The following is a 17,235-nucleotide window of genomic DNA, read 5'->3' as shown; positions in this document are numbered from 1 at the left end:
AACTGGTGGAATCTGACAAGGAAACTTAAGAATGTACATGTCGCTCTCTGAGAGAGCTACATGATAGAAAGCGACTGAGTGAAGGCATTACAAACCATTATTCTCGTCATTATTCCGTATTGAAAAATAGCTAATCACAAAGTTTAAACAAGGAGTAATTTTAACACCACCTATTCAATACAATTTATTCCACTATTGTGTGGTTAAATACGCATAGAAATTACCAGAATTTTAAAGGTACATGTTTCGCCCACTATTTATTGGACATCATCAGCCTCATTCAATCTTAAAACGTACACTGGTCTAAGGAATCTTAACAATTTACATAAAATGTATTGATGAACATTTACAACTGTTGATACTGTGTATTTAACCACACAATAGTGGAATAAATTGTATTGAATAGGTGGTATTAAAATCACTCCTTGTTTAAACTTTGTGAACGAAGGCACACAATAAGACCAATGGGTAGATGCTACCGGGTATCATGACAACGACCTAGTGTGGCTGTATAACCCCGTAAGGAAGAGACACATGTCTCCCAAGTTCCAGGAGTGGGAAGGCCCTTAACACTTTCTGAAGATAATAAATGACGTTATTTATTGCATACAAGAGAGTCAACGATGCAAGGCGAAGGGGGTGCATTGGTACTGATTTGTGCCCTACTGAGGACAAGCTGAAGAGGATGACTGATCGGGACGATCAGCTCTCAAAGGGGGGCAATATTATGTACTCATGCGACTGCCAACCCTCTGGAAGCAACCAACCTCCCCCTCTAGTATTTCCTACAAGGGATGAGTGAGTCAGGCCAACGAGCTCCCAGCCAGCCTGAGGGCATGTGAAAGCCTCTGACTGCACTGTACTTTTGGTCTGGTGTCTATATGGATTTTCTGGAAGGCAAAACTATAACGTTCCTACTCTGGACACACCCCGAAGATACTAGAAGCTATCAGCAGGTATATAAAAGAAGGGTCACTGCGAACAAGTGGCAGTGTTGAGAGTGTGTTGTTGTGTTGGAGAAGTTGTCGCGGTGGAGTGTTGAGTAGTAGTGGAGTTTGTGCTGTTTACTTGTCTTGTCAAGTAATATGTCTTAAGTAGTTCAGCGTGTGCAGAAGCCTTATGAGTTGATTGTACCAATTGGAGTCCAGCAAAGTGAACAGTAAACATGAGTTGTAAGTCAGCAGACCTGTGTTCGAACCTGTCTACATGAAGCTGCTAGTGCAGTGACTGTTGCATGCGAAGTCAAGTGAGGTGTGAGACACGTCAATCAAGATTATGGAAGGATCACCCATTCCAGGTAAATAACAGTGAGCTGAAGACATGCTTTAATTAAAGAAGTCTTGTAATTCACAGTTGAGTATAACTGTGCATGTGTGTGCATATGTGCCCTGATCGGGTCATCCCGGATTAAATTATTCCCATAGAACAGTCAGTGTTTTATTCTTAATAATAATAATAATAATAATAATAATAATAATAATAATAATAATAATAATAATAATAATAATAATCATCATCATCATCATCATCATGAAGATTATTCCAATAATGAATGATAATCTGGTGAAACTCTTTGAAATAATATATTTTCAATGACTCTTGACAAAACTGTACTAAATTAGATGCTGCTAGGCCCCAAACTCATCCGGCCGGATTCATGGCCAAATGGCTGGAATGCTGTCCTTTGGTCCAGAGGGTCCCAGGTTCAATTCCCGGCATGGAGACTACGTGTGTCTCATTAGAATTCATCATAGGTAGAGCCCAATTCTCATAGATGGGCAGGTCACCTATACCGCGTCAACTCGAAAGACCTGCCCCAGGCCTCTTCAGAGGCCAACCACTATTATTATTATTATTATTATTATTATTATTATTATTATTATTATAGGCACCAAACTAAGTTCAACAGTTTTATTTCTAGCCTAGAGCACAATAAACCACAATTTTTCAATCAGAATAATTTCTCATAATGTCCAAACTATGATTATCTTTCTTAAACTCTGAAACTCTTGACACGCACAGAGCAAAGCAATGTCATGTCTGTAGAAGCCATGAAGGACCTTGGAGGGGTGGCAGGTAAAGGCTTCCACTATCCGTAACCTCAGCACTTGGTAGGTTAGCTCTATGCCCTGCCACCTTTGCCCCCAGGAATTAACCTGCTTCTCATTTTTTATGCAGGAGGAGTGAATTTCAGGTCCATGTGAATCTCTGGAAGTGGAAATCTTATTTTAAGTTTTTAAAAACTTTCTAACAGGGAATCAAACCCAAGTCTTTCCGGAGAAGCCGAGTACACCGTTAGTGCTTCTGCCAGGCAGTCCCTTCAACGTACTCATAACACTACTAAATTTCATAGCTGTAGAATGAGCAAAAGCTTAATTTCAGTCACAAATTTTATATAGCCCATATTACTAATGAACAGAGCCCAGAAGTTCAGGCATTTAATTTTGCTAAAATAGGCAGGCAAATAAGCACTTAACATTAGGAAATAGGCAGTAAAATAATTAAAACAGGCATTTATAATGACAAAAATTGGGCACTAAAATAATAAAGATACTTTAATGTAAGCTGTGTAACACACATCTGCCTCACATTTTAGTACTAAATCTTACATCCAGCTGTGGGTGGTGACGATAGTGTAATGTCAGTGGTATCCCCTGTCTGTCATAAGAGGAGGTGACTAAAAGGGGCCCCTCAACTTGGGAGTGTGGGTTGGCGACCATGGTGCCTCTAGCTGAGTCTGGCTTTGCTTCCACTTGCTGGTGTCAGGTTTCTTGCTCTTACCTTTCCTGTCTGACCTCCCTTGGTCATTTCTTGTTCTTTTCTGACCCGACGGTATTAGATTTGCGAAGCCTAGGGAATCTTCCATTTTAGCGCTCTTCATTGTCCTTCCCTTTCTTTTGCCGATACCTTCATTTTTCAAAGTATCGAGCCTCTTCCATTTTCCTTCTGACTAGTGTTATCAGAGGATGGTTACCAAGCTATTCTTACCCTCAAAACAATAATCACCACCAGCACTTAATTTTATATAGCAAGTGACCTGGCAAACCTCATCATTTATGTAAATGTTATTTTTTATCTATTAAGCTAAAATATATTTTTCTTCATTATTAATACAGTACATTGGAATTATATTTTATCTTTCCAATGATTAATTTTAATACATAAATAACAGCAGAAAATATCCACAACTTAAAAAACAAGGCAAAAAAAGCCATTAGGCTAACAAATAGCCTACCAGAAGCTAAAACAGGCAAAAAAAGGCAAAATAATAATGGGTCCTACCGTTCCCAAACATACGAAAACATGTTTGACCCTATGTTACACTTCGATATATTCACCTAGATTTAAAAAAAGGCATTTTGCCTAACTTCCGGGCTCTACTAATGAATTAACCTAACCAACACCAAAAGTGTTCAGAGAGGGACAAAATTTGGTAGACGGGATGAATTAAGAGCCATACTAAAAGTGGTTCTTAGAATATATTGCACTAGATAACTAGAAGAAATACAGTATATGAGACAGCAATGTGAATGTAGAGACAATTTGTCAAAAATAATACCTTGTGTGGTAACACACTTGAGTACTCTCTTCAACTTAACAGACAATAGCTCATTCAACATGAAAGACAATTATTAGGAACAAGAACATTGCACATGACGAGCACAATTATAACATTTTACGAATTAAAATTTTGTTTGTTAGAGTTCTTGAGTCCCTTTTTCTCTTCACGATTTAAACACTTCACTTTCTTGCTCTCTTCAAGAGAGATGGACCTTTTAGCGCTCTTCTCACGATCTACACTTGGTGGAGGTGGAGATGGTGGATACACTTCCATCCCATAAAATAACGAGTCAACATCAGATATTTTCTTACATGATTGGTAATAGTAAATAATATCCATAATAAGTCATCATATGCAAGTGTATTCATTTTACTGCAGGAATGGGGAACCACATGTAAAATCTACAGGTAAAATTTTACAGATCACCCAAAATTAAAGATAATTTTAAGGGACACAAGGGTCTCAACCTGAAAATAAGCACATTTAGTATCTGCAGATGAGGAAATATATAACTAATAGAGAAAGTTTACTGCGCATTCACCAATTAATTTTCCACATACCAAAAAAAAAAACTGTACTATAAATTAAAAAAAAAAGTAAACCTTAAAGTTTATACAACTGCTGATCTTAAGACAAAAACCATGAGGTTAACAGTGTACCTGTTTGTTTGGAATATTTCAATAGCATTGAATGAGATTCCAATCATAACCACCTTAGTGAGAAGCAGGTGATGAAGTTGTTCAGCTATCACTTTTGCCATAATTAACTTTCTTCAACCCTAAAATCTAGTAGTAGTTGAAAACTATTACGATCAGATTTGTTTTGTCTTTTTCAATTTGCCTTACATCACACCGAGGCAGATAGGTCTTACAGCGATGATGGGATAGGGAAGGCCTATGAGTGGGAAGGAAACGGCCAAGGCCTTTGCCTGGTGTGAAAAATGGGAAATGATCAAAATTGATGATGAAGATGCTTGTTGTTTAAAGGGGCCTAACACCTAAGGTCATCGGCCCTATGATCAAAATTGAAGGCATTCTTGATAGTGAACCATATCACATGTTCACGGTCCAGTAATCATCATAATGTTCTATGATACAGTAATTTGACAGCATTTATTCAACATTTATTCAATGTACATATTTCAAATACAGTGCTGGTTGGATGCTGGACTCCCTATTTTAGGAGGTGTTACCCACCCCTCGAACCAGTATCCGCCCGTTGAATTACTCATGAAAGCCCCGGCTGCGAGCGACCGTTTACTTCAAAATTATTTCAACAAGCCAGCAAGACAGAGACCGCTGATTTCTGAATGAAACAGAGAAATTTGAAATTGTCACGTGGAGGTGTGTGTGCCAACCCCACGCAGCTGAATACGAGAGATCCAGGCTAGGCAGATCGTCAGATGTTATTGGTATTTTAATCATACGAGACTGTTGTAGGTGTATGCGATTGATTTCATGTGTCAAATTAATTTATGAAGAGGTTATAATACCATTACGAAGGGATCCTAATCAATCTGACATTTATATGTTTAAATGCGAAAGCTGTTGCCGGCCAATCGCCATCACACAAAGGAAGACTGACGTCACCAAGGGGAGTTCCCGGCCCTAACCGTCCAAGCCGACCCTTATAAAACACCGGCAGACGTAGAGCTTGCTTTCATTCATTCTGATTATTTTGTCAAGTGCTGTTCGTCTGTGATCGAGAGTGTGACGCCCGTAACGCTTGCTTTAACTTTGTGAACGCATACTTTCATCTCACTGGTAGAACTGAGTGAATTTCTATCTGATGCATAATGTAACTAACTCTCACGCACAGTGAACATGATTATAAACAGTTTACTCTGATATAATTAGCTCCGCCGAGCTTAGACAGTGAAATTCAGTTATTATAGAGAAATCGAGTTCAAGTGTATATGAGTGCACGTCGCGGTGACCATAAGCCTCATGAACTTGTCTGTGATTGGTCATTCAACCTTAATTAGGTGCTGCCTTTAACGGACTAAATTAAAGGGGGTGAGACTTGCTAATTGGTCTCTCCTAAATCGCAACACCGTGCGGAGATTAAGAGGCTAATAATCGAAGGAGTGTCCTTCTGCAGCTGATAGTTCCAGAATATAGCTCAAGCAACAAGCACGATGGCAACGCATGAACCTGTCCCGGAGTTCGAGCAGAGGTGTCTTAGACTGGAGGACCAAGCCAACATTATGGCTTAAGCTACTACGTGTTCCGGCTGGAGGGCTGAAGGCGATGACGAACATCAATCAGATGAGTAATCTATAATTTTATGCATGATACGCAATAAAGACATGCAATGCCCTGTTTGATTTCATTTGTAATTAATCTTGTATATAAGCTTGTGAACTATTTGCTGTAAGCATTTACATGTTTCAATTTTATTTAACGTAATTTAATCTTGGGCTGACGTGACAGGTGTGTATTATAGATTTGGATAGAAGGAATGAGAGTATGTTAGCTCAATGTTATAGCTTTGCTTTATGTTTGTTGGGAACAACTGTTTGGTGTGATGCAAAGTAATCTTGTAACTGTCATTAATAAATCACGAGGTAAATTACCTCAAGTGCTTGTAGGGGAATACAGGGCAGATTAACCGCTAGTTAAGCCTAGGATGTGCATAGATATGTTTATTTTTCAGCTCAAAGCCAGACCAGCATTGAAATTAAATTTTTACACCGCTGTGAGCGAGTTTCATTTCAATTGAACCTACAATGGACCAAACTGCAGTTAAGGCCTAATAATATCAGATGATATGAGGAGGGATTTATGAGATTTCATAAGGGGATACTGAGGCCAGATTGAGCCTATGGGATCGGATATATTGCTGAAATAATTGGGATCTAGTCGAGAGACGACAGTAACTTTGAGAGGCGGTGTATTTAGCCAGGATATGAACCTGCGCACCTTTGATGTGAATAGCCACGAGTGCTGATGTGTGTATTAGCGTGGAATACTGAGTGTTGTATGCCTATGAATGGCCTTATTATTGACACAGTTTATGAATAGCAAAGAATGCTAAGTTGTGTTTTGTTTCTGTGCCTCAGTGCAGGGAAACGTATCTTAGAGAGCCGCGAGGGCAAATGTATTGTGTCAAGCAAGCAGGACAGTGTCAATAACCCACATAATCCCTGCACATGTTTGTAGAATCCTGTTAACTGGCAGGAGGCAAAACTCGGTCGGTCTCGCCTGTAAGTGAAAGTTTGTTTTCATTCTCGTTGCTCATTATATTCTTCGAACAGCTGGTAAGCGTTGCCATCAATCTTTAAATTTCAGGAGGTGTCCCTAACATTGTGTTTGTGCTTGTGTATATATTTTCTTGTGTGTGTGTGTTGTCTTTATGTTGTACACAACATTGCTTAAAGGTCTCGCAGGACGTGCTGTAACGGGTCATAAGTTCTGACTAATTCAACTGCACTCCGGCGGTCCCAAGATCTAGCATCTGTGTTTTTTTTGGGGTTAGTCCGTCAGTTTCCAAGATTGTATGTTTGTGGGTGTATTACCAACTAGTTAATAGTAATAGTTTGGATTTACCGTGTAAATATTTGGGTGAAACGTGAGTCTTTTATTGTGTGTCAAAGTAAACTATAGATAACTCGTTGACTGTATGCCATATTTTAGATATGTTCATCTGATTATGTCTGCGAATCATGTAGTCACCTACGATACTCTACACTTACGGAAATTTTTGTCCGGGGTTCATGACCTGTTTTCTTTGATGCACATGTGTGATGTCGAGATATTTATCTCTGTAAATTTTGTAAATCATGTCATAATTGCTGTTATCTTATTTATCATGCGCTTTAAGCACTAAATTGGTTCAACCCACTTAATTCAATGATTTCTCATTACTAGTACATGTAAGCTTGCTCCTATCCTCATTTTGATTTAAGTTCAATTTTTAGATAGATTTTGCCAACTTTTATTAACGGATGAAGCATGTAGCTTCTCTGCTGGGCTAGGCCAAGGCATAGGACAGGGCAGGGTGCAACAGGATATTGTTTCTATTCAACTGGAGAGTACTTGTCTAAAAGTAATTCCTCTTCTCTGTACATATATTTACATTAAGTGAGTACTCCCATGGTAATCATCGACTGTGTTTTACTATAACTTGCGTATCCAGTTCTACACAGGTGATATATCCTGTATAATTTTATAGGATGTAAAATGAATTCAACCTCATACCCAATTCCTCCAGGAGTTTGACAAGATATATTTTCCTTTTCAGTATAGCTTGTATTTTTTCATTAATTGTTTGTACAAACTGTGCTTCCGCAAAAATACTGCAAAAGTTAGATAGGTACAAAACAGCCAAATATACTTACTATATATAACTACATTTACAATAAACCATTAAGATCAATTAAATAAGCATACCTCTAAACTGAGGTTAGTAGAGCCAGGCTGACTCAGTGTGAGTTTTGGCCAAGGATTTAACTCTTATACGCTCAGCGAGCCGATCTATCGGCTCGAGTGGTATTGCTTAAAACACTCAGCGTGCCGATCTATCGGCTTTGTGTTCGGATGGCTGTATAAGTACCTTCATGAACTCCCAGATGTCAGGAAAAGACATCAATAGTAGCTTTTGGATTTAGTTTACACTTTTCTCGAGAGATAGAAACACTAAGCTCACCTGTTTGGAACAATTGAAGTTATCAAACCGCGTATGTTCACCGCATGGCGAGTTGAAGTGTGCTGCTTGCAAGTACAGTCTCATTTAAGCTCCAAATACGTGTTTTCCTTCGTTTTATTGTTTCCATTTTAATAATAGATTATTGTTTATTATATTTTGTTTATATTCTACATTTATCAATGTTCTCAAGTGAATTTTAGTTTAACATTTCGTGTTATTAGATTTTCGTGCTACGAGTAAGGCCTAATTTTTTACATGGCTGGGCCAAGTTCTAGGCTAAATAATTCCGATGTTTTGGATTATTTAGATGCTTTAGATGATGACAGTGACTTTATAGCCGATATTGATTCATATTTCAGTCCTACTCACTGGCTGAATGATCAGCGTTGAGGCCTTCGGTTCAGAGGGCCTGGGTTTGATTCGTGGCCAGGTCGAGAATTTTAATCGCCATTGATTAATTCTTCTGACCCTGGGTGTTTGTGTTTGTCCCAACACTTTCTTCTTCATATTCAGACAACACACTACACTACAAACTACCACGGAAACACGCGATAGTGATTACCTCCACCCCCCCCCCCCCATATAGGGTTGGCGTCAGCAAGGGCATCCGGCCATAAAACACGAGCCAAATCCACATGTGCGACACAGTTCGCACCCGCGACCCCACAGGTGTGGGAAAAGCTGTAGATAAAGAAGAAGAGTGATTCGGGTTTTACAGGTGCTGATGATAGGAGAATGTTTTCCAAAACACAAATACTGACTCCGGAAGGTACATGTACAGTTCTTTACGTCAGGTGCTATAACTCATGACTAAATAAGAATACAAAAAACAAAATTATATCATGTTATACAGAATTAAATGCTCTTATTTTCAGAATGACTGAACAACAATATCACTAAAGAGCATATTACTTTTTTAGTATTTGAAAGCCAATTTTCATTTTTTGTAATATATTTTCAAATTTCAAAATTTATTTTGTAGTAAAATATGCCATGAACAATTTTGGGAAATTTTTTTCCTAAAACAATATTACTGTTTATTTATTTATCTACTACTGTGATTTTTTCAATTTTGTAACTGGGGATTTCTTTATATGGCAATTTTTTACATTTTAACATGCATAATCATGAAAAATGGCCTGAGTGTTTTGGGCTTGACTGGTGAAAATAGCCTGAGAGCAAAAGGGTTAAGGCTGCATTAACAATGATTTTTCAGGTGAAAATGACAACCTGGATCAACAAGGATTGAAACCTCAGAAGTCTGTGCAAACAAGCCGCTGAACTAACCATGCCCCCAGTCCCCACACCAATAGAACTTATCTCTTTTATTTTGCAATTGACAGGACCAGTTATGGTTGTGCCTTGCGTGGTTAGTCGACTCATGCGTTCGGTTGAATGGATCACACTGTCATGTGTTCGACTCTTGTCATGTGACAACAGGATGTAATGCTTACAAAACGCAGTTACACGACGGGAACTAGGGACCTGACGTCACGCACACACAAAAGAAAAAACAACCTGACGTAGATTTGAGCCGTAGCTCCAGGGTGCATGTGGGTTTGATAACCCAGCCGTCTACTCAGTGAGCTACGATGGTGGGTATGGTAGAGCGGGATGATGCACGTTTCTCTATTACATTCCGATGCACTGCAGGCTGTGACAGTGTTGCCAGATTCTCATTTTAGACTTGTTTTCCAACAGCAACAGATCTGATTTGGCTATAGAAACTTTTGTCTTGCAATGGGACGAGGAATCGCATGCCGACCTCCAAGTTCGGCATTTATTGTTCACCCTGTATAATTCAGAGGAGGGGGTGTTCCACCTGAACAATACTAAATTTGAAAATCAATTTTATTTTATATTTAAGATACCAATACTAGTTTCGACCCCTTAATTGGGTCATCCTCAGATAGATACATAAATTCTTAAATACTAAATATAGCATTCTTTGATGTAAGAACTGTTAAAGAATTATTAAAAATTATCACAGTTGGTGTTCACAAAATGTTTGTTAAAAGTATTTTGTGTACACCAGCTGTTGTGAACTGTCCTTCACAAATGGCAGAAAAATATGTGCTCAAACTGTGTAGAAATAAAGTATATACAGTGCTGCGGAACAATTTCGTTACATCATAATGTGAAGTTGACCTGAGGGAACATCAATGAACTGTCTGGGAATTATCAGTAGAGGTTGATCCTCAGTCATTAAAAGGTGTGGCACATACTGACGAAATATCTAAACACAAAGAAAATTGCGTCCCATTGGGTTCCACATCAACTCACCGACGTACAGAAATGACACCGGTATACACTGGCCGACATCCAACTGGACAGATACCGGAATGAAGGAGACGCATTTCTGCAATGTATTGTCTCCATTGACGAGACGTGGGCACGAACCTACGAGCCTGAATTAAAGCGTCAATTGAATGAATGGTGCCTTCCAGGTTTGCCACGTCCACAGAAATTTCCACAGGAACTCAGCTGGGTAAAGCTTATACTGATTGTGGCATACGACTACGAAAGTGTTATTCTTAAACATGCAGTGCCCGAGGGACAAACCGTCAGCAGTGACTACTATTACCGATTTCTGGAGTGGCTATTCAGCGTAAACGTCCAAGTTCTTTTATCTTTCCAATTTTGTTTTACGTCGCACCGACACACATCCATGTTTATTGCGAGAAGATAGCCCTATCATGTTGCTTGCCATCACGCTGTCATGTCGCTAACAATGCCACGCTCTTATTGCAATGGTGGAATTAGGAGGTCTTGGAACACCATCCTTACTCACCAGACATGGGTCCTTGTGACTCCGACCTGTTTCCGAAGTTGAAGGAACACCTCTGAGGCTGCCGATTTCCTGACGTGGCATCTGTACTCTGCACAGCAGGGTGCTCCGTCGCAGTCATCAACAGAGAACACCTTGCCCTCATAGTATATACCATCACCATTTACATTTGCATCATTCACTGTGAATGCCTACATCTCAAAAATGTTATGCATTTAAGTTATGTGTACTTGCTTTTCAGCGTGACTTAGCTGCAGACCAAATATTTAATGTGATGAAGCTTAACGTATACTACTGGCGAAAACAGAAATTTGGTCTTGAAAATATGTCTTCTTCCTCTTCTTCTTCATTCTCCATTCCTTTTTCCAGATCCCGTCTGGGCTGGGTAGTATACCAAAGCCCTCCAAATTCCTTGATCTTTCCACCACTTCTCTTCTAGCAAGATATTGCTATCAACTCCTCCAGTTTCAATACAGTCCATAGCAGAGCTCCTCCATCTCATTCTAGGCCATCCCCTAGGCTTCTTCACAGTCACTGTATCCATGAATATTCTTGGAATTATCTCCCTTGACTTTCTCACCATGTGTCCAAACCATTTCAGCTTTGCTATGTTAATCTCTTCTTGAAGTTTACAAATTCCTATTCTTCCCTTTATTTGCTCATTTTGTATTCTACCTTGCCTTGTCTTTTGCTGCATGCTCATCACAAACCTCATTTTGGCTGCTAGAATCCTACTTTGGTTTCACTTAGTCAGGGTCTAGACTGCTTTTCATGTCAATATAAGTCTAAAATGGTTATAAAACCTTCCTGCACTTCATTGGCACATCCTTCTTCCATTCAATGTCTCTCACATACACACTGGTAGAAACTTGCAGACTGCTGTGTTCTTAAATTAATTTCTCCATCCAAATTTACATCCTGTGACATCATGCTGCCCAAATATTTAGCATTTTCCACTAATTCAAGAAGTTCATTTCCAATTCTTATCATTCCCCTGGTACCAAGCAAGTGGCTATGAGGCTTGGGTCATGTAGCTAACAGATTGCATTCAGGAGATAGTGGGTTCGAACCTCACTGTTGGCAAGCCTGAAGATGGTTTTCGGTGGTTTCCTATTTTTACAAAAGGCAAATGCTGAGCTGTACCTTAATTAAGGCCAGGGTCGCTTCATTCCAAGTCCTAGTCCATTCCTATCCCATTGTCATCGTAAGACCTACCTGTGTCGGTGCAGCATAAAGGAGATTAAAAAACAAAAAGAAGAATCATTCTCCTGGCTGATCTATTACCTCTCATCATGATTAAAGTCTTGTTTTTTACAGCACTAACCTTCATACTGAAATTTCTTATTTCCTCATTCCATAAATTAACTTGTGTCCCTATACTTCCTCTTCAACCATCAACCCTTATCCAGCTCCTGCTTCTCAACAGTCCTCTTTCCTACCACCATTCCCCTTCCGACATTTTGTCCCAGTCCAGGTTTCTTCTTCTTCTGTACAGAATTCATCAACCTTCTTCTAGGTTACTCACTCTCTTTCCCTTGAATTTCATCTCCATCATCTGTTTTGGTATTCTTTCCTCCTCCATCCTCTTTACATGTCTAAGCCATCTTAATTTATTCCTATCGATTCTCTCATTTAGTTTTCTATTCCAACCTCCTCTCTAACATCTTCGCTTCTCACTCTGTCTTTCCTTCCCTTTCCTAGTATATTTAGGTATTTCATTTTGCTGGTTTGAATTCTACTCTCTCCCTACTTGTGAATGGCAAGGACTCAGCTGCATAAGTCAATATGTGTGCATAATACACTGGGTATATTTTCTCTTCATATTTCCTTGGTACTTTCTTATTCCACACAAGTTTCTTTACACTCTGGTAGAATGCATTGCCCTGTTGCACCCTCTTGCTAACCTCCATATCCAGTTCTGTAGTCTGCATTCATTCTTTTTTTTTTAAAGTTGCTTTATTACAAGTATCTGTATTATCCTTGATATCTATGCCTAAAGTTGCTTTATGTCGCACCGATTCAGATAGGTCTTATGGCGATGATGGGACAGGAAAAGGCTAGGAGTGGGAAGGAAGTGGCCGTGGCCTTAATTAAGGTACAGCCCCAGCATTTGCTTGGTGTGAAAATGGGAAACCACGGAGAGCCATCTTCAGGGCTGCCGACAGTGGGGTTCGAACCCACTATCTCCCGAATACTGGATACTGGCCGCACTTAAGTGACTGCAGCTATCGAGCTTGGTGTGCATTAATTCACAGATATTTGAAACTGTCCACAATTTCAAGGATTTGACCACCAATTTTCACAATGCCTTTTCCTTGTGTTTTTCCTCTTGATATAATCATGGTTTTGCTTTTCTCTGAGGTGATTTTCATACCTACTTTCCAATTTTCTAGATCAGTGCATTAAGTTGTTCTTGTACCCTCTTTTCTGTTTGTTCGCCAGACCACAATATCATCTGCATATAGTAATAACTTAATCTCCCTTTTCCCATATGCTTCCTTTGTCACCTTCGCAATTTCATCCAAAACCACAAGAAAAAAAAAAAAAAGAGGTGACAGCACACACCCCTCTACAGTTTCCTTCTGTCTTTCCAAATGGAGTCTGTACACTGCTGACACAGTCGTACATTGCTTGCACCATTTCTATAGTTTGTGTACCATCTGTTTTTTGACCATAGTTTCCCAAACCTTCTCCCTAGGAACACTATCGTCTGCCTTTGATAGATCTATGAATGCTGTGACCAGATCCTTTCACATTCCCAGTTCTTTTGCATTAATTGCTCATGCTGAAGTTTGGGTCCTCTGTAGATCTTCCACTTTTAAAGCCATGCTGTTTCTCTTGCAACCCTCCTCCTACCTTTCCTCTTATTCTGCTACCTGATATCCTTTCCAGTATTTTTGCCACTTGTGATACAAGTGTGATTCCTCTAGAGTATCGCACGTTTTTGTCCAACAGTTCCAGCAGCCTTTATACTTTCCACACTAATTTCATCCATCCTGGTGCCTTCCCAATTTTTGTTTTACGGACGGCTAACTCCGCCACTAAAATTGTTATATCATCATCTACAGTTTATTAATCACATCGTATTGCTACCATATCCTCTTTACAATTTCTCACATTCTGCAGTTTATCAAAATACACCTTCCTTCATCTGTTTATTTCTTCTGGATGTGTTATCAACTCTCCACCTTCCTCTTTCATCAGCTTTGTATAAAACAATTTTTTTTTTTTGCTATTGGCTTTATGTCACACCGACACAGATAGTGATGATGGGACAGGAAAGGGCTAGGACTGGGAAGAAAGTGGCCGTGACCTTAATTAAGGTACAGCCCCAGCATTTGCTGGGAAACCACGGAAAACCATCCTCAGGGCTGCTGACAGTGGGGTTCAAACCCACTATCTTCCAAATACTGGATACTGGCCGCACTTAAGCGACTGCAGCCATTTAGCTTGGTTTTGTATAAAACAAAACCGAGTCCGAGTGCACCTCACCGTTAGCAGACTCAACAAGAAGTGTAGAAGCAAGCTCACACTTGTTTTGGTTTAGACAACAGAGTAAAGTTGACATTGCACGCAACAAGTTTTTGTTTTCCGGCTACAACTGATCCAGTATATGGTAGTTGTCTGGCTCGCATGGTTATTCATATCAATTAAGTTTAAGTTTAAGTTTCAGTACAAGATTTGACAAGCAGTCACATCAGTTTTAGATCCATAGAAAGGTTGAAAAGTAAAGGAGATGGTTCGAGACAGAAAGAACTGCTATTAATTAATGTTTTCAACACATCTTTATTACACTATATAAAAACTAACTACTTTAATGATTTTACTACATGCGTTTGTTTTTGAATTTTAATTATGGTGTTCATTTTTACAAGGTGACACACTTAGTGTTGCAAGTCAGTAAATGAATGGTTCAGACAAGAAAGCTGTTAGTTCTAACTTTACGACAGATTATTTTATCATTTTTATCATTTTATTTTATTCCTTTATAGACTTTGTAAGGTCAATGAGAATACAGGAATTGATCTGATGTTTGATCTCATAAGGAGACATAGTTAAAGTTTTAGAACGTTTATTCAAAATGTTAATAGTTTTATGGTTATCTAAAATAATGTTAACGAAGCAAGGTTAGGGATTTGAGGTTATAAGTAACAAGTCCAAGAATATTTTGGTAATTTATGCCACTCAAGAAGAGAGCAACTGAGGTTTCTTGAAACATGTCCGGATGTTAATGACAATTAACTGTTAAATGTACTGACAAGGTGGAATAAGTGTGTTAAATATGTGGATGTATGGCCTGAGCTGAGTGTCAGGCAGCAAGAAAAAACTTGACCCCCTAAAAAGACCAACAGCTTTGGGCGGATAAATTCTGTTAGATGGGATGTTGGTCCCATCAGTATAGGGAATGACACTGGAAACCATCAAGCAGCATCTGTCCCCAGGTTAGTGGCAGCTGCAGAAGGTGTTTGTACTCCATGTTAGGAAAAGCCTCATAAACTTCTGGCAGCAGCACTAACGTGCCTTTTGGGAGTGATGGATCCGTTATAATGACAGCCTGAAAATAAGTGCTAATACGGTGTGGTCTCTGAAAATGCTAAGGCATGCCCTACAGGTGGCGTGCAGTTCTTCAGGTACTGGGGGAGTTCTGAGAAATGGGCAACCAGTATCACAATATATCTGAATTGGGACAGTCAGCATCCTAACCCTAACATACAAGACCGAAGAGCTGATAAGAGTTCTTGAAAGAGGACATAGCCATAATTGGCCTTAGTGAAACAAAATAGAGAGAATGAGGAAGGAAAAAGGAAACCGAAGGAAGGGCGCAGGCTGCTTTACAGCAGAAGAAAGGATGCAATAAATGGAGAAGGAATGATCATTAGAAAGGATGTCATGGAATATGTGAAGGAGGTGAAGAATATCAATAACAGAATGATCACAGCAAGGATAGAATTTCAGACAGGAAAATGAGATCTGTCGAAGTATATACTCCAATAAAGAGTAGAATACAGAACAATTCCTTGAAGAAGTGGAATAATACACAGAAGACAAGGAAGTAATTATAAAGGGAGATCTGAATGCACAAGTGGGAAGAGAGACTGGGAAGAGAAGATATTCTGGGGTTATATGGATGTAGCAACAAGAATCAAGAAGGGGATTACGTTAATGGACTGCTGCCACAGGAACCAACTAATAAAAGGAAACACATGGTTCAGGAAGAAAAATAGGAAGATTACCACATATGGATGGGGAGACAGAAGAACAATGGTGATTGGTTACATATTAGTGGAGGACATCGGAAAGGTCTTATGGATGTTAGAGCTATGCCTGAGGAAGCCTTTGGGGGTGACTATAGAGCAGGGATAGCAAAGCTGAAAGTAGACAAGGTCACAAAACTACAAGAAAAAAAGAGAAAGAAAGACTAGGGTCTGGAGATAAAAAGAAAAGGAGGTTCAGGAAGATTCTGGGAAAGAATTACAAAAACTGATAAAAAGGACAGATCATGTTGAACAGGAATGGAATAATTTTAAAAGTGCATTTATATGGTGTGCAGAGAAATAATTTGGCAGAACAGCAGGAAAGGTAAGAGGGAAAGAGAGAATATGGTGGAATGATAGAGTGAAAGATAAAGTAAAGGAAAAGAAGAAATCAGAGGAGGAATAGAAAACACAAAAGACCTGAAGAGAGTAGAGCCAGATGATACATGGAAGCAAAAAGAGTTTGCAAAAAAAAGTAGTAACTGAAGAAAATTTGGGAAACATTCACCCAGAAGTAAAGGAAGATTTGAACTGCGTGGAAAAAATATTATTTGGAATGATAAGAAAATGTAGGAATGAAATGGTGAATACAGGATTTGTGAAGAATGAAGAAGTGGCAATAGTGACAAAACCAGAAGAGGTAATCTACAGAGGAAAATAATAAATATATATATATTTGCTATTTGGTTTATGTCGCACTGAAACAGATAGGTCTTATGGCGACGATGGGATAGGAAAGGCCTAGGAATGGGAAGAAAGTGGCCGTGGCCTTCACTAAGGTACAGCCTGGTGTGAAAATGGGAAACCATGGAAAACCATCTTCAGGGCTGCTAACAGTGGAGTTTGAACCCACTCTCTCCCGGATGCAAGCTCACAGCTTCGCGGCTCTAAATGCATGGCCAACTCGCCCGCTGAAAGAATTTCAGCAACCAGCTGAATGTGAGAAAACAGACATGTGAGGAAGGTATCCAGGTAGCAGGAAT

At 39.3% G+C, this 17,235-nt stretch overlaps 1 protein-coding gene across 4 annotated transcripts in view; it reads right to left on the bottom strand.

Annotated features, from left to right (window-relative positions):
* The window catches only part of LOC136864193 (histone-arginine methyltransferase CARMER), a 466,045-nt gene that overhangs the window by 102,511 nt on the left and 346,299 nt on the right, over positions 1–17,235 (bottom strand). Inside the window, exon 11 of one of the 4 annotated variants that reach the window (XM_067140870.2) lies at positions 3,493–3,828. The exons of the other annotated variants lie outside the window; for them this stretch is intronic. Within the exon in view, the coding sequence (XP_066996971.2) occupies positions 3,677–3,828 (152 nt within the window). The 3' untranslated portion in view covers positions 3,493–3,676. Of the gene's footprint in view, positions 1–3,492; positions 3,829–17,235 lie in introns of those variants that run through there. 4 annotated transcript variants of the gene reach the window in all.

The sequence above is a fragment of the Anabrus simplex genome, chromosome 2 (assembly GCF_040414725.1).
Source record: "Anabrus simplex isolate iqAnaSimp1 chromosome 2, ASM4041472v1, whole genome shotgun sequence".
NCBI classification, from domain to species: Eukaryota; Metazoa; Arthropoda; class Insecta; order Orthoptera; family Tettigoniidae; genus Anabrus; species Anabrus simplex.
Note: the sequence above shows the minus strand (reverse complement) of the source record. Positions and strands in the feature narration are given on the sequence as shown.